The sequence below is a fragment of the Ananas comosus genome, linkage group 8, assembly GCF_001540865.1.
Source record: "Ananas comosus cultivar F153 linkage group 8, ASM154086v1, whole genome shotgun sequence".
In the NCBI taxonomy this organism is placed as follows: Eukaryota; Viridiplantae; Streptophyta; class Magnoliopsida; order Poales; family Bromeliaceae; genus Ananas; species Ananas comosus.
In genome coordinates this window covers 6199113-6216708 of record NC_033628.1, presented here as the reverse complement: position 1 = coordinate 6216708, position 17596 = coordinate 6199113, and the positions used below count along the sequence as shown (strand labels likewise).

Sequence of the window (17596 nt, the reverse complement as noted above, 5' to 3'; positions counted from 1 at the left end):
TGAGCGGATAGAGCTTACAAGCATACAACTTTACCTCCAAAACAGAACTAATACCAACATAAAAGAAGCTAACAACAGAAAAGAAATCATTCCAAAGTGGTAGAGAAAAGGGAATTTTTCTACCACCGGAAAAACCATACAAGTAAGGATTTAAGTGCCGTGGCACGGGGTCGTGCCGGAAACTTGCCGGCACGGTGCGTGCCGAACCGTGCCGATGCGTGCCGGTCAAAAAAATTCTTGTGTGCCGACACATAATAGTATGAACTATGAAATATTTATTTTCTTTAACAACAAAATATTCTTACTTATTATGTCTTTTTATCACATCTTTTGAACTTTATTGAGAAAATTACTTACTAATTTAAAGAATAGAGGTTTTGAGCTGTGCCATCGACACGGGATCTGTATCGTGCCGGTATCTTGTTGGCACGGTACGGCACGGTGGATACGGCCCATGCCGACAAGCACTTAAAAGTTAAAACCTTGCATACAACACACGGATATGCTGTAAATCACTAGATTTGCATTGCTACATTTTACAACTCATAATGAGCTCTATATATGAAAAAGCTTTCATTGTTCAAAAAAAAAAATGATGTTTTAGAAGACCATGGCAAGTGCAAAACCAGCACTCATCCCATCTAACAATAAAATTAAAAATATTTCATACCTATTAAAGAATATATTTAATGGCGGGTAGAAAAATGAAGATAAGTTATATAAATGTTCCCAAAACAACAATGACATAAAGAGTTGCAGATAACCAGGAAATTAAAATGATGTTTTAGAAGACCATGGCAAGTGCAAAACCAGCACTCATCCCATCTAACAATAAAATTAAAAATATTTCATACCTATTAAAGAATATATTTAATGGCGGGTAGAAAAATGAAGATAAGTTATATAAATGTTCTCAAAACAACAATGACATAAAGAGTTGCAGATAACCAGGAAATTAGAGGGCAATGTGTAGTGACTTTGTGGTGGACAAGTCTGCATGAAATCTATGTGAAAATAAATTGCAATATTTTAAATATACTAGAAAAAGACATATAAGATCAGTAAAGGTTAATACGTAAATGAATTAAGAAAAATTAAGAAAATATGAAAAATTTGCTACCTACAAAAATGTATACCAGATCATTGTGACGTAAGACAGTTCATGCCAAAGTCTCAAGTAATCAATTTCACGAAAACATACCAAGTTATAAATATGGGTAAGAGTGAAAATCAAAATATAAAGATATATTCTTTATATAGAAATTTTTATTTCCAAGTGCACCATCTACATGGGCCGCTTAAGTTATTTCTATCCATCTATAATGTATTGTAGACAACTCCTTGCATCCTAATTATGCGGTATCTATACAATAGGAAGATGCGGTCTTATGCGTGACCACTTGACCAGTCAAGCGGCGGCACACGTATATGCAGATTCATGACTACTAATGTTTCAAGTGGTGTTGGTGTGTGTACTAGTGTCAGAATGTGGTTGCACGGTACAGTAGGGCGCAATCAATGCCAACATGCCGCACGCCATGATGCACACTACATGCCGCTGACACAATAGCCACATTTTAACACACTTTGGCACAATGCTGTCTTTTTCAAACGTAATATATTTAAGTGGTTTTTTAATGTGTTTTATCCAATCTTTTTACTCTATTCATGGAATTAGTTATTAATTTCAACAGAGCCGCATAAAAACGATAGATGACTCAAATTGTTGAGAATTAAGAAGCAGGTTTAAATTACAGTACTAAAAGACCTATCTCTCATTTGTCACTAATTTCATCAAATTTTCATAAAATTATTCTGATTTGTGGAAAACAAGGATCACAAATTAAGGAAATCAAGTTTCTTTGAACTAAGCCCTCCATTTTTAGGACTAAGGCAGAGTACACTTGACCCTCACTGACCTCATAGTGATGGAGCACCCGTACAATGGCTTCTGCGGTTTTCAATGGAATCAAGCTTCATATAGCTCTTTGGCTTAAATAAGCCTTACAGAAGAAATAGAAACCTCACAAGTGAAAGTTATCATCTTTCTTCCTCAAATAGACAAATCCCACGTCCAGAAAATATTTATAAGCTAAATGCAACCAAGATGGCAGATTACTTCTCAACTGGCATTGCGCTTCCATGATGAATCTCACCACTATTTAATTTTCCCTAATGGTTAGGTGCATTCTCAACATTATGTTCTAGCAAACACCATTCTTACCAAAAAAAAAAGTTAGATGATTGTAACGGTGAGTAAAATCAACAAATTGGTACCACAAAAGTCTAATATTAAGAAAAAAGGGGTCAACTAGTAACATAAAATGGACGATTCATTTTAGGTAAGATTCAGGCATGGCATTTGATGCTTTTGAGATGTTGTTTATCTCAAAACAAAATTTGCGTCATCCCACCACACAAAGTTTATTGGTGAACGCATGGACCCACCAACCATAAGATAAAGCATGCATATAGCATTAGTCCCCAGGCATGCGCTCACCACATTGTTTACAAACTGTAAGCCTAAGACAGGTTTTAGAGAACTCAAAAAAGGTGGAATAGTAAGGATATAATGTCACCAAATAAATAAATAAAAAAAAAACCCTTCTAAAGTGTGTCACCAGAGGTTGTTGTGCCAAACATATAAATATATATATAGTGTGTGCGCCAACATGTCGGCACAACACTATGCTGTGTTGAACAGTGCCAAGCAACACTTAACACTGCCTAGTGCCTTTGCACCTAGAAACGTTGTTAGTTGTTACAATTTTTTTTCCCCTTTACATACACTACTATTTTGTTTCTTTACATATACTGTTTTTGTTTCTTTTTCGTTTCATCTTTTGATCATGTATTTTCTGAATGTGTTTGCTTGTAAAGTGGTATTGTGGTATTTGACTTTAAAGCACTCTTATTGTCATTTACTATTATTATCGTCTAATGAGTTCCTTTTATATCAACAAAGATTGCAAAAATGGGTACTCCACCTTTCTCAGACTGTATTAATGATGACTGTAATTTTCTGAGAGTTCTCAATTTGTCTTCTAAGGATTATTGATATACTAGTTATTTGCCAAAAAAGAAAAAAGGGCAAGATTATTAGTAAAAGAAACTGTTATATATACTTAATAGGCAGCAAAAAGCAATACCATGAAATATGGCGATGTCCCATTCGTGCTTGCTCAATCTCATTTATTTTCTTCCCAATGGCCAATTTCAAATCCTTCACTGTAGCAGAGTTCAAGACAGCAACATCTTTAAAAATAAGGAAAAGAAGCAGATTAATTCCAGTATCTCAGATTCTTAATTGTAGCACATTTCACTACAGCAAACCTTCAACCCACCAAAAAAAAAACCCATCCCCGCCAAAAACAAAAAAGAAAAACACAAATATATTACAAATGCATTTATCCAGTCAACAGAATTAGGTAAGTAAAAGATTACAATAAAGACCATAAAGGGATAAAACAATAAATTCGCTCGTTTGTCCTTTCGTTTCCAATTAAGGATTATCTACCACATTTAACTATTCCATCGTAAGAAAAAGGTGAGAAATCTAAAATATTTTTTGTCACCATCTGCTACAAACATGTCACTTTAACTGGTATATGACTACCAATATAGTCTTACAATTCAAAAACATTATAAGGATTTTTGGTGAGAACGTCTTTAAACTTCTAAATGGTTGGCATTTCTGGGAAATAGAATGACATGACAAGATATTAAATGTGCCTCAAAAAAGAGTACGCTGCTTATACCACATAGAAATAGGCATCAGCATGGAATGTTTAATTATAGCATCTATCTAAAATTGCAGGAGGTTTAGTATTTTGGACAGTTGATTTAGTGTATCTCAGTTTTCTTATGAGCAATTTCAAAGAAGAATACTAACGAGTTATTTGCTAACATCAACAACAAATGCTACCTCGCTCTCTCTCCCCTTCGCATTTGCCGACATCTACCGAATACAAACTCCCACTCAATCCCCCCTTCTCTTGCACACACATATATCTATTTATATGCAAATAAATATTAGTAATACGTGCACAAATATCGAGCATTTTTATATATGTAAGGTCAATAAATTTAGAATTTTTTACAGAATATGTATGCTTTCTAATGCATATTTACATACAGAACCACTTTTATTAGCCCATCTCGGATACAACACGATACGGATACGGTGATACGGTAATTCCTAAAACTTCTAGGATACGATACGCGGGATATACTTGAATAAAATATTATTTTAAATATATTTAAATATATGTTGATTATATGTAATGATATATTGAGAACAATCAGAATATCTGGACTATATTAAGGAATATATTCTAATATGCATTAACTTGTATAATTGTTTTACATATGTTCATAAAAAAAGATAATCAATCATATAAAATAATAATTCAAAAAGTATCAAACCAACTGTCATCCAACTTGATCAAATGATAACAATAAATATGTAGTTGCACAAACTAAATAATTAGTCATTCAATATACATGTCTGTTTTGTTAGTTCTATTATTAAAATAGTAATAAAAAAATATGGTAGCAATGTAATAGAGAAGTAAAAAAAAATCATATTTTCTATAGCCTTTGTTGCTTAATGCTAGGTTGACAAATTAGATGAAAAAGAGTATATATTGTGTGAAGATAGAACGAGGGGGAGCGCCTTCTACCATTCAAGAGCAAAAAGATAGATGAAATGACAAATTGAACAGAGATTGGCGTTTTTCTCACTCTTTTTCTTCTTTCTAATAGGTTTGGACTTGAGTTTTTTAAAAAAATTTTAAGTTTCGATCATTTTAGATCAAAAAAGAACCTGGCCGTGTCCCCCCCGTATCCCCCCGTATCCCTCACGTATCCGAGCCGTATCCGATATTTTTTTATTTTTTGCCGTATCCGATATTTTTTTATTTTTTAAAAATGCACGATACTTCATTCCCGTATCGGACACGTATCGGGCGCGTATCGGTATCCGATACGTATCCGATACGGGTACGGCATGAAATTTGAAGTATCCGTGCTTCATAGTTACATACAGAACCACTTTTATTAGCCCATCTCGGACATTGATTGACATGTGGTTACTAAGTACATGCAGTATAGTAATCAATCAACAGCAATCAACACAAGAGGAGAGAAAATAATTGCTATGGTAAGAATCTTGTAAGCCTGAAGGCTATAAATAGGGGACTTATTGACTCTTGTAAAGTCACTTCAGTTTAGAGAGAATTAATATACAGACTCTTCTACATAATAAATATTGTGTTTTTTTTCTTTTTCTCTTTAATCGGTTTTAGATATCCATCGGGGAGGCGATGCCACATTGCTTTCTCCTCCTGGTGCATGGTGCGAACCAGAAGCGTCTACAAAGCTATTGGCGAACAACTCTCCGTCCTCCACATCTTCCGCAAGCCACCGACGATAAAAACAAAGAGTGCACCTACCTTGTCGGCGGACGAGCAAATAGCGACGCTATCCAACCTTGCCACCAAGGTCGCCATGCTGTCTGACGACATGAAGACCGTCTTACATTGGATTAAGACCCAATCTGCAGCACCATCGACAAAGCCAATGGAGAAGAGCGGTTAGCTCGCAGGAACTCCTCCAAAGAGGCGTGTGACGCCGATGAAGGGCGCTGTCGACGATACCTCGAGTGTACGAGACGACGATGACGGAAGTATAGCTCCGTAACTTGCAGATAGGAAGTCGCAACCGTTTAAAGGTTGAGGCCAAGATCGAGATCCCAAACTACGACGGTGTAGTCGACGCTGAAAAGTTGGATACCTGACTTGACCACCTGGAGACGTGTACTTCGACCTCTACAACTATAGCAATGCGGAAAAGGTAATTTTCGCAAAACTAAAACTTGTTGGTCATGCATTGACTTGGTGGAAGGCCACTCTCCAAACTTCCGCCAACGAGGATTTCACCTACAGTCAGTTTAAACAACTGATTTGCCAGGAGTTCTACCCTATGGGATATGAAGAAGAGCGATGAAAGCGCTAGCATGTCCTACGCCAAAGGCGTGACCAGAAAGTGCAGGACTACACCATCGACTTCCAGCGCCAAGCCTTCTCGCTTGGCATCTCTCTCGACGATGCACAAGTTTTTCATAAATACACCGTAGGCGTACAGGAGCGCATCAATGATGAGATTCGTCTCTTCGATGTTCGTGATATCGCCTCGGCGAGCCAAACAACCATGGCGATTGAGCGGAAGTGCAAACTATCTCGCGGAGAGAAGCCATCTAGAGAGTTTGCTGAGGGCTCGAAAAAGTTCAAAAAGAAGGGCTCTAAAAAGAAGGGGACCTCTGATCCTTATTTGTACTGTGATCATTGTAAAGTCACAGGACATGTCAAGGATCGATGCTGGAAGCTCCATCTAGAGCTGAGACCAAAGAAGAAGGACGACCGTGGTAAACGCACAACGGCAACAACAATGACAACAGCAGGATCGACAAGTGATGCTCCTACCTTAATCGGACGAATTGATCAAGCGGACACTAGCTTGTCTCTGATGGCTATGCCGAAATAGACAAGCCTGTGCCTTTCAAATCCAACTGATAAGAGAGAGTAGTTGTTCACTTTCCAAGTTCAAGTAAAAAATGAGGTGATCGATGCTATTATCGATCCTGGCAGCCAAAAGAACTTGATCTCAGAGAACCTAGTTCAAAGGCTGGATTTGTCGACTACACCACACCCACACCCATATCCATTGGGGTGGATTAACAGCAACATCGAAATGAAGATCGATCGACAATGTAAGGTGAAGTTTACAGTGACCGGCATCTACATCGATGAAATGCTATGCGAGGTTGTGCCGTTGAACATTTGCAGCCTCATCTTCGACAATCCCTACCTATGGGACCGCGACGCTACCTTCTTTCGTCGTCCTCAACAATACCAATTAATTAAGGATGGACAAAAATTTTTGTTCACCACAGAGCCATTATCAACAACTATAGACCTGGTAACCACTTGCCAGGCCAAGAGGATGATCAATGCCTGTCAAAAGTTTATCTTACTGGTCATTCGGCCAGTTATATCTGAGAAGGCAAACAGCAAGATATTACGCCTAGCATGCAAGGAAGAAACTAACGATGTAGCCAAACTGATTGGCGAGCATCGGGATCTATTTCAAGAAGTCCGACTGCCACAAAAGCGAGCCATGGGACATGAGATCCAATTGATCAGCGACACTCTGTTATCGAATCTCGACATATACTGAAACTTGGTGGTGGAGAATGAGGAGATAAAGCAACAGGTGACTGAGTTACTCGAGAGTGGTGCTATCAAACCGAGTAGCTCCCCCTATGGCTCCCCGATCGTGTTGGTGCTAAAGAAAGACGGCGGATGGCGAATGCGTATCGACTACTGCACCCTCAACAAAATCACAATCAAGAACCGATACCCCTTACCGTAGATCGATGATTTCTTGGACCAACTAAAGTATGCTCGCTACTTTACCAAACTGGACCTGAAGTCCGGCTATCATCAGGTCCGGATCCGAGAGGTGACGCCTGGAAGACCGCGTTCAAGACTCGACAAGGCCTATTTAAATGGCTCGTCATGCCATTTGACCTTTGCAATGCACCAGCCACTTTTATGCGACTGATGAACGACATTCTACACCCCTTCCTTGATGACTTCGTGATTATCTACCTCGACGACATCCTCATCTACAGTCGATCGTGGGGGAGCATTTGAGGCATGTCAAGAAGGTTTTCATGCTGCTCGAGGAACACCAACTCCGCTTAAACCCTAAAAAGTGTGAGTTCGGCAAGCGAAGCTTGGTGTATCTCGGGTTTGTGGTGGACGGCGGCAAGCTTCAGATCGACCCCGACAAGGTCAGGGCCATTAAGGAGTGGCCTAGGCCCAAAAAATATGACGAAGGTGCGGAGCTTCATGAGTGCTTACCAATATGTCTGAAGTTTATCCGGCACTTTTTTGTCTTTGCTGCCTCTCTATATGCACTAACGAAGGCCAACCAAAAGTTCGAATGGAGTTCGAAACATGAGAACACGTTCCGACTTCTAAAACGAAAGATATGCGAGGCGCCTGTCCTTGAGCTACCAAATCTGCAACGACCCTTTGAGTTGGAGGCAGACGCATCGGGATACGCCATGGGGGCTGTCTGGATGCAAGATGGTCGACCTATCACGTATTACTTCGAAATGTTCCAGGGAGCTCAAAAGAACTACCTGACCTATGACAAGAAACTCTTGGCACTACACTAGGCGGTGAAGCATTGGCGAGTCTACCTCTTAGGAAAGGAGACAGTGGTGCATACAGACCACGGCCGGCTTTAGTACCTCCAAACGCAATCAAAATTGCAACAAGCGCGTCACATAAAATGAATGATGTATTTGCAGCAATTCAATCTAGTAATCAAGTACAAAAAAAGTGCTCACAACAAACTGGCTGATATGCTATCACGACCACCAGGGGCAGCACTTAGCTTGTCGATATTTATACAAGTTCAGCCAAATTTTCAGGAGTATACAAGCTTATATGCAAAAGACGGATTTTTAACAGGCGCTGGCTGACATCAAAGTAAGAAGACCTACTGAGTTTGTCTTGCAAGGCGGTCTACTGTACAAAGGTGCACTGCTATATGTACCTAAAGATGGCAAGCAAGTACAATGGATCCGAGAAGCTCATACCTCGAAGGTGGCATGTCACTTCGGGGTGAACAAAATCTTGCAGAATCTCCAGCGCTATGTCTATTGGCCCCGCACGCAAAATGATATGGCGCGATTTGTGAAGGAATGCATCATGTGCTGTACATCCAAACCCGCTAATCGAAAAGTAGGCCTCTATACCCTTCTTCCGCTGCCGACTCGTCCTTGGAAAAGTATCTCCATGGACTTCTTAGGATGCCTCCCAAAGACCCGACGAGGACACGACTACCTTGACATAGTGGTCGATCGATTCTCCAAGATGATAGTACCGATGCCGTGCAAGAAGACAATCACCTGTGAGGAAACTGCGTGGCTATTCTTCCAACACATTTGGACACATTTTGAGTTACCAATCTCAATTGTGTCTAACCGTGATAGCCATTTTCTAAGCAACTTTTGGCGGTCTTTGTGGTCCACGATGGACACAAAGCTACAACAGAGCACAGCTTTCCATCCTCAATCCGATAGTCAAACAGAAGTGGTCTGTGAGGATATAATGCTCGACATCCCAAGACTTGGGACGAAAGCCTTCCATACTTGCAGTTCGCGTTCAATCGAGCTATACACAGTTCCACCGGCAAAACTCCCTTTGAGGTGTGCTTGGTTACTTACCACCAAGCCCATTTGACTTAGCATTCACGGTCGAGCAACCGCAGACCACCAAGGAGAAAAATAAAATAGCAAAGGCACAAAGCTTCTTGGAGAGCATTCAGAAAGTGCATAACGAGGTAGAGCGACAACTACAAAAATCTCAGCAGAAGTATAAAGAACAACATGATCTATGATATACGGGATCCCCGTATCGTAATACTAAGTTTGACCACATTGATCAAAGTGTGGTATGAAGGTGATAGGCAAGGTTCCCGTACTGCCTTGAAGGCATAGGGATGGTTAGAAGTGAGTTTCGGAAGTATTTGAGTGTTTTCGGCGCAAACCGGACGCGAAAACGGACTCCGAAGAGTTAAGTCTGCTGAAACAGCAGAATTTGCATTGAGTACCAAAACGAGGAATAGGGCATCGGTACCCAATACAAATGCAAAAATACCAGCTCTCGGGTTGACTTTCTGAGCTGGGGTACCGGTACTGGAAGGCTGTGTACCAGCACTGGAGGTCGTGTATCGATACTCAGAAGAAATCCCAAATAACTAGCTCTCGGGTTGAGGTACTGCGTTGGGGGTACCGGTACTTGGAGGTCGCGTACCAGTACTCTGTGTAAAACCCAAGATGCCAACGTTCGGGTTGAGGTACCCGGAAGCGGGTACCGGTACTGGGGGACTCGCGTACCGGTACTCCAATTCGAGTACCGGTACTCAACCCTGCGAGATGCAAAAACTGGGTGGCTACATATAATAAAAGTTGGAGGGCTTAAATGCAATTGTGCTAGCGTATAAATAGGGCCCAATGCATTCATCCCTCATTGCATAAGAAGGCTTTTCTTTTTCTTATTTCCCTCATCTCCTCTCCCTCTCTCTCTCTAGAATCTCTCCAACAAAAGGCATTTGGAGAAGATTAAAGGGTGGATTGGAGCTTTTGGAGGTGAAGTAGCTCAAGAACAATGAGGGACTTCGGGTGCAAGGTGACCAAGGTGAGTCTCTTGTGCAATATGAGTTAGGGTTTGGTTTTATTACCCTAAAATCCAAGTTTTTGGGATTCTTGTGGCATGAGAGCTTAATGTGCTACATGAATCCCTAGGAAAATTGGATGTATATAGTGTATGCAAACCCTAGGGTCAAATTTAGGATTTTGTAGGAATTGAGGTCTATGATGAAATTAATCTCTTGTATTCCTAATTGAAAGGATAATTCGACGCGTTGGGCAACTCGGATTGGAGTTTCGATAAGCCTACGGCGTCCTATCGAGGAAAAACACCGTTTTGCCTTCGTTAGGATTGGGTCGACTGAAATAGGCGACCATAAATCGCGGGACTTGGGTTCTCACACCTCGGCATCACTAAAAGGTGCGTGGTGCTATCCGAAACTGTGGGATTTCTCTTTATGTTTAAGTCACCATTTTGATCATATATGTGTATGTATAGAATTCATGCATTGTAGGGTTAAATGGTAATATGTGAAACTTCTTGCATGTTTCTTAAGTAAAGATATGCTTGAATTGAGAATGGTACATTGATATATATGAACCCTATAGATGTATGAACTAAGATGTGAACATGGACAATGTAGTAAACATGGTGACATTATGACTAGATGAGTTGAATAGCACCTAAAAACATTGAATGTTAGAGAATGGTACACTACGAGTGTTATTGCATTAGTTGACATGGTATCCTCATGGTTAGAGAATTGGATTATACTCACGTGTAGTCTGATATGCTTAAGGGTGGTCGCTCCACCTCAAGCGATGAGCTCCGGAGTTGTCATCAACTGGACGATAGCGGAATTCTCCCCAGCAAACGGTCCCATCAGGTTGTAGCAGAATTCTCCCCGATAAGAAAGGATTTGGTTTGTTGAGTTGGGCTTAACCTATAGGTTAGCCAAGATGATTGGGTTATGGTAATGAACATGACATGCATCATGAGCATCATGTACATATATTGCTTCAGTTCCTTGTTGCAGGCATAGTAGTTGCATTAGTTTTGAGTTATCTATATATCCTTATTTCTCTACTTATGCCTGATTAGACCTAGTGGGAAAGTCAGCGGGGTCGGCGGCCGAACCCACTGGGAACTTCTTGTAGTTCTCACCCCACCATTTTGCAGATCCTAGCGCGAGCGGGCCGGTCGAGGATCGTGGCAAGGGCATAGCGCCCTAGGTAGTGGACCTCCGTGCATTAGTTGTACCCCTTTTGATTTTCATCTTTTGTATTTGATGAAAAAACATGTAAAAAGAATCTATTTTGGGAAATGAACATTGTATGTAATGACAAATGAAAGAGTTGTATTTTGGTTAATGTAATCAAAGTTCAATTGTATGGTTGTAATAGATAGTAATTTACTTTCACTTGCTCATGTATACTTGCCCTCGTGCAAGTCATGTATATTGATGTTTTCCTGGACAACTCATTATACATGCTATTATTGTGGTTGAGCCTTGGGCGGACAAAGGAGGCTCTGTCCGTTCGGCATCTATGTGCGTGCCCGAACCGACCAAATTGGCGGGCTCAGGGCGTGACATGATTGACATCGAGTGAAAAGCGACTTCCGAGAGGGTGCTCTCGTCTGGCTCCATCTCAACAAAGAGTGCTTGAAAGGTGATGGTAGGAAACTTAAACCAATTCATTATGGACCTTTCAAGATCCTAAGCAGAATTGGTGAGAATGCTTATCAATTGGAGTTGCCAACATACATGAAGATGTATTCAGTCGTCAATGTCGAAAACCTGAAGTCCTTCGGCTTCGAGCCATCAATGCTGGACGGTGAGCCCGGAGAAATACTACCAATCATGGAAGAACTTATGGTAGAACGCGAAGAGCCACTAGCTGAGGATACTATTATGGAACATAAAATCACGAAGACACGCAAGGGTAAACGTTAATCCTTTCGTGTCGGACCAAAAGGTCAAAAGCCAAGTGCCGCTAAGTGGTTCACAAGGGAAACTGAGGAAACTCAGTTTCCTCACTTGCAGTTCTAGATCCAGCAGGTGCTGGTTCCTCTCAAAATTAGGGAGCCATGATCCGGGAAGATCAAATATTTCGGACAAGTTTCAACCGTTGCGGATAAGGCGAAAGCCGTTCCAACTACTTCGGTTAGGATAAGGATCAAGGTGGTTCCAACTACTTCGGTTAGGATAAAAATCGAGGTGGTTCCAACTATTTCGGTTGGGATAAGGATAGGGTGGTTTCAATGGATCTGAAGATTAAAATTGTTCAACCAAATTAGACAAGAATAGAGCCAATTTGGATAAGGATAAATATGTTATTTTTCAAATAGTTTGTTCTTATCTTCTTGTAAGCCTTCAAGGCTATAAATAGGGGCCCTACTGGCTCTTGTAAAGTCACTCCAGTTTAGAGAGAATTAATATATAGACTCTTCCACATAATAAATAGTGTTCTTTTTTTTTCTTTTTCTCTTTAATCTGGTTTCAGATATCCATCGGGGAGGCACTACGACATTGCTTCCTCCTCTGACGGATCACTCTCTATAAATAAGGATAGAGTCTCTATTGTAATGCGATGCTTTCAATGAATGAAAATTGAATTATTTGAATTCCTCATGAATTTTCTTTGCCTTCGCGAAAGCGTCGACCGAAGAGCGAGTCCTATGAATTATCTTTCCCTTTTCCTTCTCTTCTCTCTTCTATTTTTATTTTATTTTAGCCGTTGGATTAATTCCAATTAAAGAGGGCCGTTGAGATCGACTTATCCTCGCGGGACCCATCCGCGGGATCTCTCCACAAATCGTACATGGGATTTTCACTCTTATCCGTATGCCTCATCCCTCCCTTCTTCAGTCCATACGGCTGGAACCAGGGCGGACTTGATAAAAAAAAATAAAAATAAACAACAATCCGACGATCTGTCATGGCCGTGACAACCATCGAATCGAGATTGTGATCAAGTCTACTTCGTGGAAGCAAACCGTCGTCGAATCTATAGATTTCTCTTTTTTGCAACTATTCCTAAACCCTAATTTCTATTATCATTATCCTATCGTTTCGAAAACCCTAAACCATAATTTTTCCATATTTTAGAAATTCTAGCGAAGCGGCTAAGATCCGACGATCGAAAGGAATTAAAACTAATTCGTCCGCGCGCGTGCGATGGATCCGATCCTGCGGAAACCCTAAGGTGTGATCTTTCCTAATCGATCTCTTATTTAAATCTACGAATTCCGGATTTGTCATTTATTTCTTTTAGTTTGATTTCTAAGAATCGTTCAATCCGAATTTTAATTAATTCTCAAGATTCCTAAACCGTCCTGCATCAGATTTGGTATTATCAGAGCCTAGGTTTTATCATGACGACCTAATCAAGAGCCAAGTTTAGGGATGAATCGGTAGACGACCCAAATACTCTTATACTAAACCAAATTTTACAGAAAATGTGCAAACTTGAAACACTTCATATGACTTTCAAAATCTAGCTATTGTGGTACAAGACCATAAAACTCGAACAACTACTTTAGAAAATATACAAGTTAGAGATAGAGTCCACAACGGGGATAATAGTATCCAAGGAACACCACAAATCGGTTAAGGGTGCAAGGCGCACACACCACAAATAGAGAAACCTACAGCAATGAACCAAACCAATTTGTAGGTCTTGTTCCACATGCACATAGGAGACCGCAACTACATGCCTATGGTCAAATAGATCGAGCCCGACACGATAGAGACGATACTATAGACATAACTCGTAAGGTCAAGGTAGATGTTCCTACTTTTGATGGAAAACTTGATCCAAAAGCCTTCACTGATTGGTTAGTTGACATGGAGCAATACTTCGATTGGTATGATATGTCTGATATCCGTCATGTTAGGTTTGCTAAGATGAAATTGACCGGTGCTGCCAGACAATATTGGATTGGTGTTGAAAGACAACTTCAGCGGCTAAGGCAAGAACCTATTTGTAATATACCGAACTTCTACAATTATGAAGCTTTGGTGGCAACTAGCTTAAAAAGCTATTAAAATAGTTCCAGTGAAGTTTGAGGAGTATTCGAGTATTTTCGGCGCAAACCAGGCGTGAAAATTTGTCAAAGATGTAGATTTTGTATAGAGTACTGGTACTGGAAACTGGGTACCGGTACGCAATACAAAATGAGAGAAATGAGCTCTCAGATTTTGAGGAATCAAACCTAAGTACCAGTACTGAATTTGTACTGGGTACCGATACTGGAAACTAGGTACTGGTACGCAATAAAAAACCTAATAATCCAACGTTCGGGTTTTGAGGAACTGGATTCTCGGTACCGGAACTGGATGCCCGAGAACCGGTACACAAACCCGAGTACCGGTATGCAGTTCTGCAAAATGCAATTTTTGAAGGTTATTTTGGTAATTTTAGTGTGGGGCTATATGTAGGGGAGCCCTCTCCCCTTTTCTCTGTTGGCCCACAGTCACGCACACACACAAGGAGAAAGAGGAGAGAGAAAGTCCTCTATCTCACTCTCGTCTTCTTCTTCTTCTCCAAACCTGAAGGCTTTGGTAGAGATCGAGCTTGGGAAGCTCGGAGGAGTGGAGAACGGAGCCCTGGCGCGCGTGGCGACCATAGTTAGTTAATTCGGATTCGGCAAAAATTCGATACGGGTATAATACGCAAAAATTCATTTTCTAATTTTTAAATTCCTTGAAAAATTCGACTTAAAAAACGAATTCGGTATAAAATATAAAATATAAGATATAAAATATAAGATAATCTATATTTAAATATAAAAATTATAAGTTTTTTATTAAGATTTTCAATAATTCGCGAATTATTCGGCAGGCCCAAAAATTCGCAAATAATTCATTTTCTTTGGAAAAAAAATTCGTAAACGGACCGTTTAATTCGGATTTTCAATAATTCGCGAATAATTCGCGAATTAACTAACAAAGGTAGCGACTTGGGGAACTCACGATCCGAGATGAGTTTCTTGGATTAAGGTTTAGGATTTTTGTTAAATCCTTTGACATTGGGATTTTTGAGTTCCCTAGATGATCCTACACTAGATTAATCAAAGATTTCTCCTTGGATTTGGGATATTTTTGGAGAAATTGGAATCTAGGGTTCGATTTGGGGTTTTTAGGGTTTTGGGGTTTTGAACCAAATTGATCCTCTAGTTCTCTAATTGAAGGTTAGAGGAGAGTCCCAGACAACTTTAATTTCGAAATCAACGGGCGTTCAGTGATCAATTGCGACTAACAAGCCGAACCGGGCGACGTTGGCCGCGGAAGTCCGATTGCAAGTGTCTACAAGCAATCAGAAGCGTGTGAGGTGGGTTGCGCTTCACCGAAGTGATTAGGTCACTTCTATGTCAAAGAGTGAAATTTAATATTTGTTTTACTTGATGCATGTATGTAATGGTAGGTTAATTGGTAAATATGGATGTATGAATCATATGTTACTTGATGGAATTAACTACCATTAGGCATATGCAAACATATAGGTATGTATATATATGTATGCCTAGACATGAATGGATAAAATAGGTTGAATTTCGCTAGGAACATTAGTGAACTCGACAACAACAAAATGTCATGCAAACTATGAATCCTAGGTGTGGACAATTAGGATAGCCAAAGAACATGATTGGGCATTGAACCTAATGTCATTAAACATAGGTTGGATTATGTAGTGGTAGGATGACCATTTGGATTGGAATGTCATTGAACCTAGTGTCATTGAACATAGGTTGGAAAATATAGCAGTAGAATGACCACTTGGACATGTGAATATGAACCTAGAAAGGTTGACAACATAGGGTAAATAATGAACCCTTGAGACTTGGAAAGTGGATTCTGGAATCCTAAGACTTGTGGCCGTGGAAGATTCTTGGCTGTGGGTGTACAGCATTTTCCTCTACCACCACAAGATCTTCGTGAGCTAGGGTGCATAGTATGTTCCTCTCCCTATCGGGGGTCTTGGCCGCAGGTGCACGGCATGTTCCTCTCCCACCGAGGGATCCCTGATCAAGGGTGCACGGCTTGTTCCTCACCCGTCAAGCGACTTGGTATCGGAGGTGCTTGTAGTATATCCCTCACCTGCCAAGTGGATTGAAGGCTAAGGTGCATGGCATGTTCCTCTCCTCAAGCCTGGACAGGAGCGGTAGTCCGCTAATGATTGACTCAAAAGTGAGTCGGGTGGTTAGCTTGGCTAAGGTGAAGGAACCTTAGGAGCAAATGGGACATGAGATGGATAGTGAAATAGAAAGTAGAAAAGGCAAATCTACTTGCATGATTTTCATTATCGCATTTGTTTGAGGCATAAGCATGGATGTTTGGTTAACTGCGTATAGTAGAATTATGCTTACGCAGTTATATATTTATTTGTTGGACTAACTGGCTTATGTTGCATCCTTTGGACCTAGTGGGTCGAGCTCTTCCCTTGGATGGCCGTACCCACTAAGAACTATGTTTATAGTTCTCACTCCCATATTTTTTAGGTCCACATGTGAGCGGCACAATGGCGCGAGGAAAGGGCGTAGTAGATAGCGCCCTACCACTTGTGACCAAGATAGAAGTACCCTCTACTATGTAGCTTAGAGGTATAAAAAAGAAAAGAACGAAAGAAAATGTAATCAATTTGGTTGTATTTGGAAAGAAACAAAATGTAATATGTAATGTGAATGAAGGAATGCTTGTAATAGCGTAGTGGTTTATGTTTATGATGCTTTTCTTATACAATCCGTGTATGAATTTTGTTCCTGTTTGGAACCACTTGAATTGTATGGATTGTGACGCCTTGGGCGAACAAGAAAAACTCTGTCCGTTCGGTGGTCTGTGTGCATGTGCCCGAACCGACCAAAGTGACGGTGCTCGGGGCGTGACACTATTACCTTATGGGCAGAGATGAAAGCTAAGCTTATGGAGAAATACCCACCACCAACCTATAAGCAATGCCTTCACGAGCAATTATTTCATTATGCCAAGGGTCACTTTTTGCGGCTAAATATACGACTCGTTTCGATGAATTGAAACTTAGGTGTGACGTTCAAGAAGATGAGATGATGACCTTTACAAGATTTCGTCAAGGGTTGCGTGAGGACTTACAACGAGAAATTACACCCTATAGACCCTCTGGTGTTGAAGAAGCCTTTCAACTTGCACAAAAATATGAACGATTCCTTAAGGCACCACCTAAGAGATTTTCCTCCCATGCCGAGGAGACATTCTAGAAAATGGACCGATAGGAATCCTAAGGCTAATAACATGAACCCAAACATGTCCAAGTCTATTAGTGCATCAAACCGCCATGATGATAAAGGTAAGTCAGTAGCTAGCGAGCGTTCAAAGTCTGATCAAACATCTGGTA

The 17596-nt window shown here is 40.5% G+C and overlaps 1 protein-coding gene across 10 annotated transcripts in view; it reads right to left on the bottom strand.

Moving 5' to 3' along the window:
- Positions 1-17596, bottom strand: part of LOC109714419 (U11/U12 small nuclear ribonucleoprotein 25 kDa protein) — a 61438-nt gene that overhangs the window by 17900 nt on the left and 25942 nt on the right. For 8 of the 10 annotated variants that reach the window (XR_002217374.1, XM_020239031.1, XM_020239039.1 and 5 more), the window contains one exon: positions 3150-3255. Coding sequence is in view for 9 of the 10 variants with exons in the window: in XM_020239031.1 (XP_020094620.1) it covers positions 3150-3255 (106 nt within the window). In the remaining variant the exon portion in view is untranslated. The remainder of the gene's footprint in view (positions 1-3149; positions 3256-17596) is intronic. The other 2 variants (XM_020239038.1, XM_020239040.1) reach the window with 1 other exon arrangement.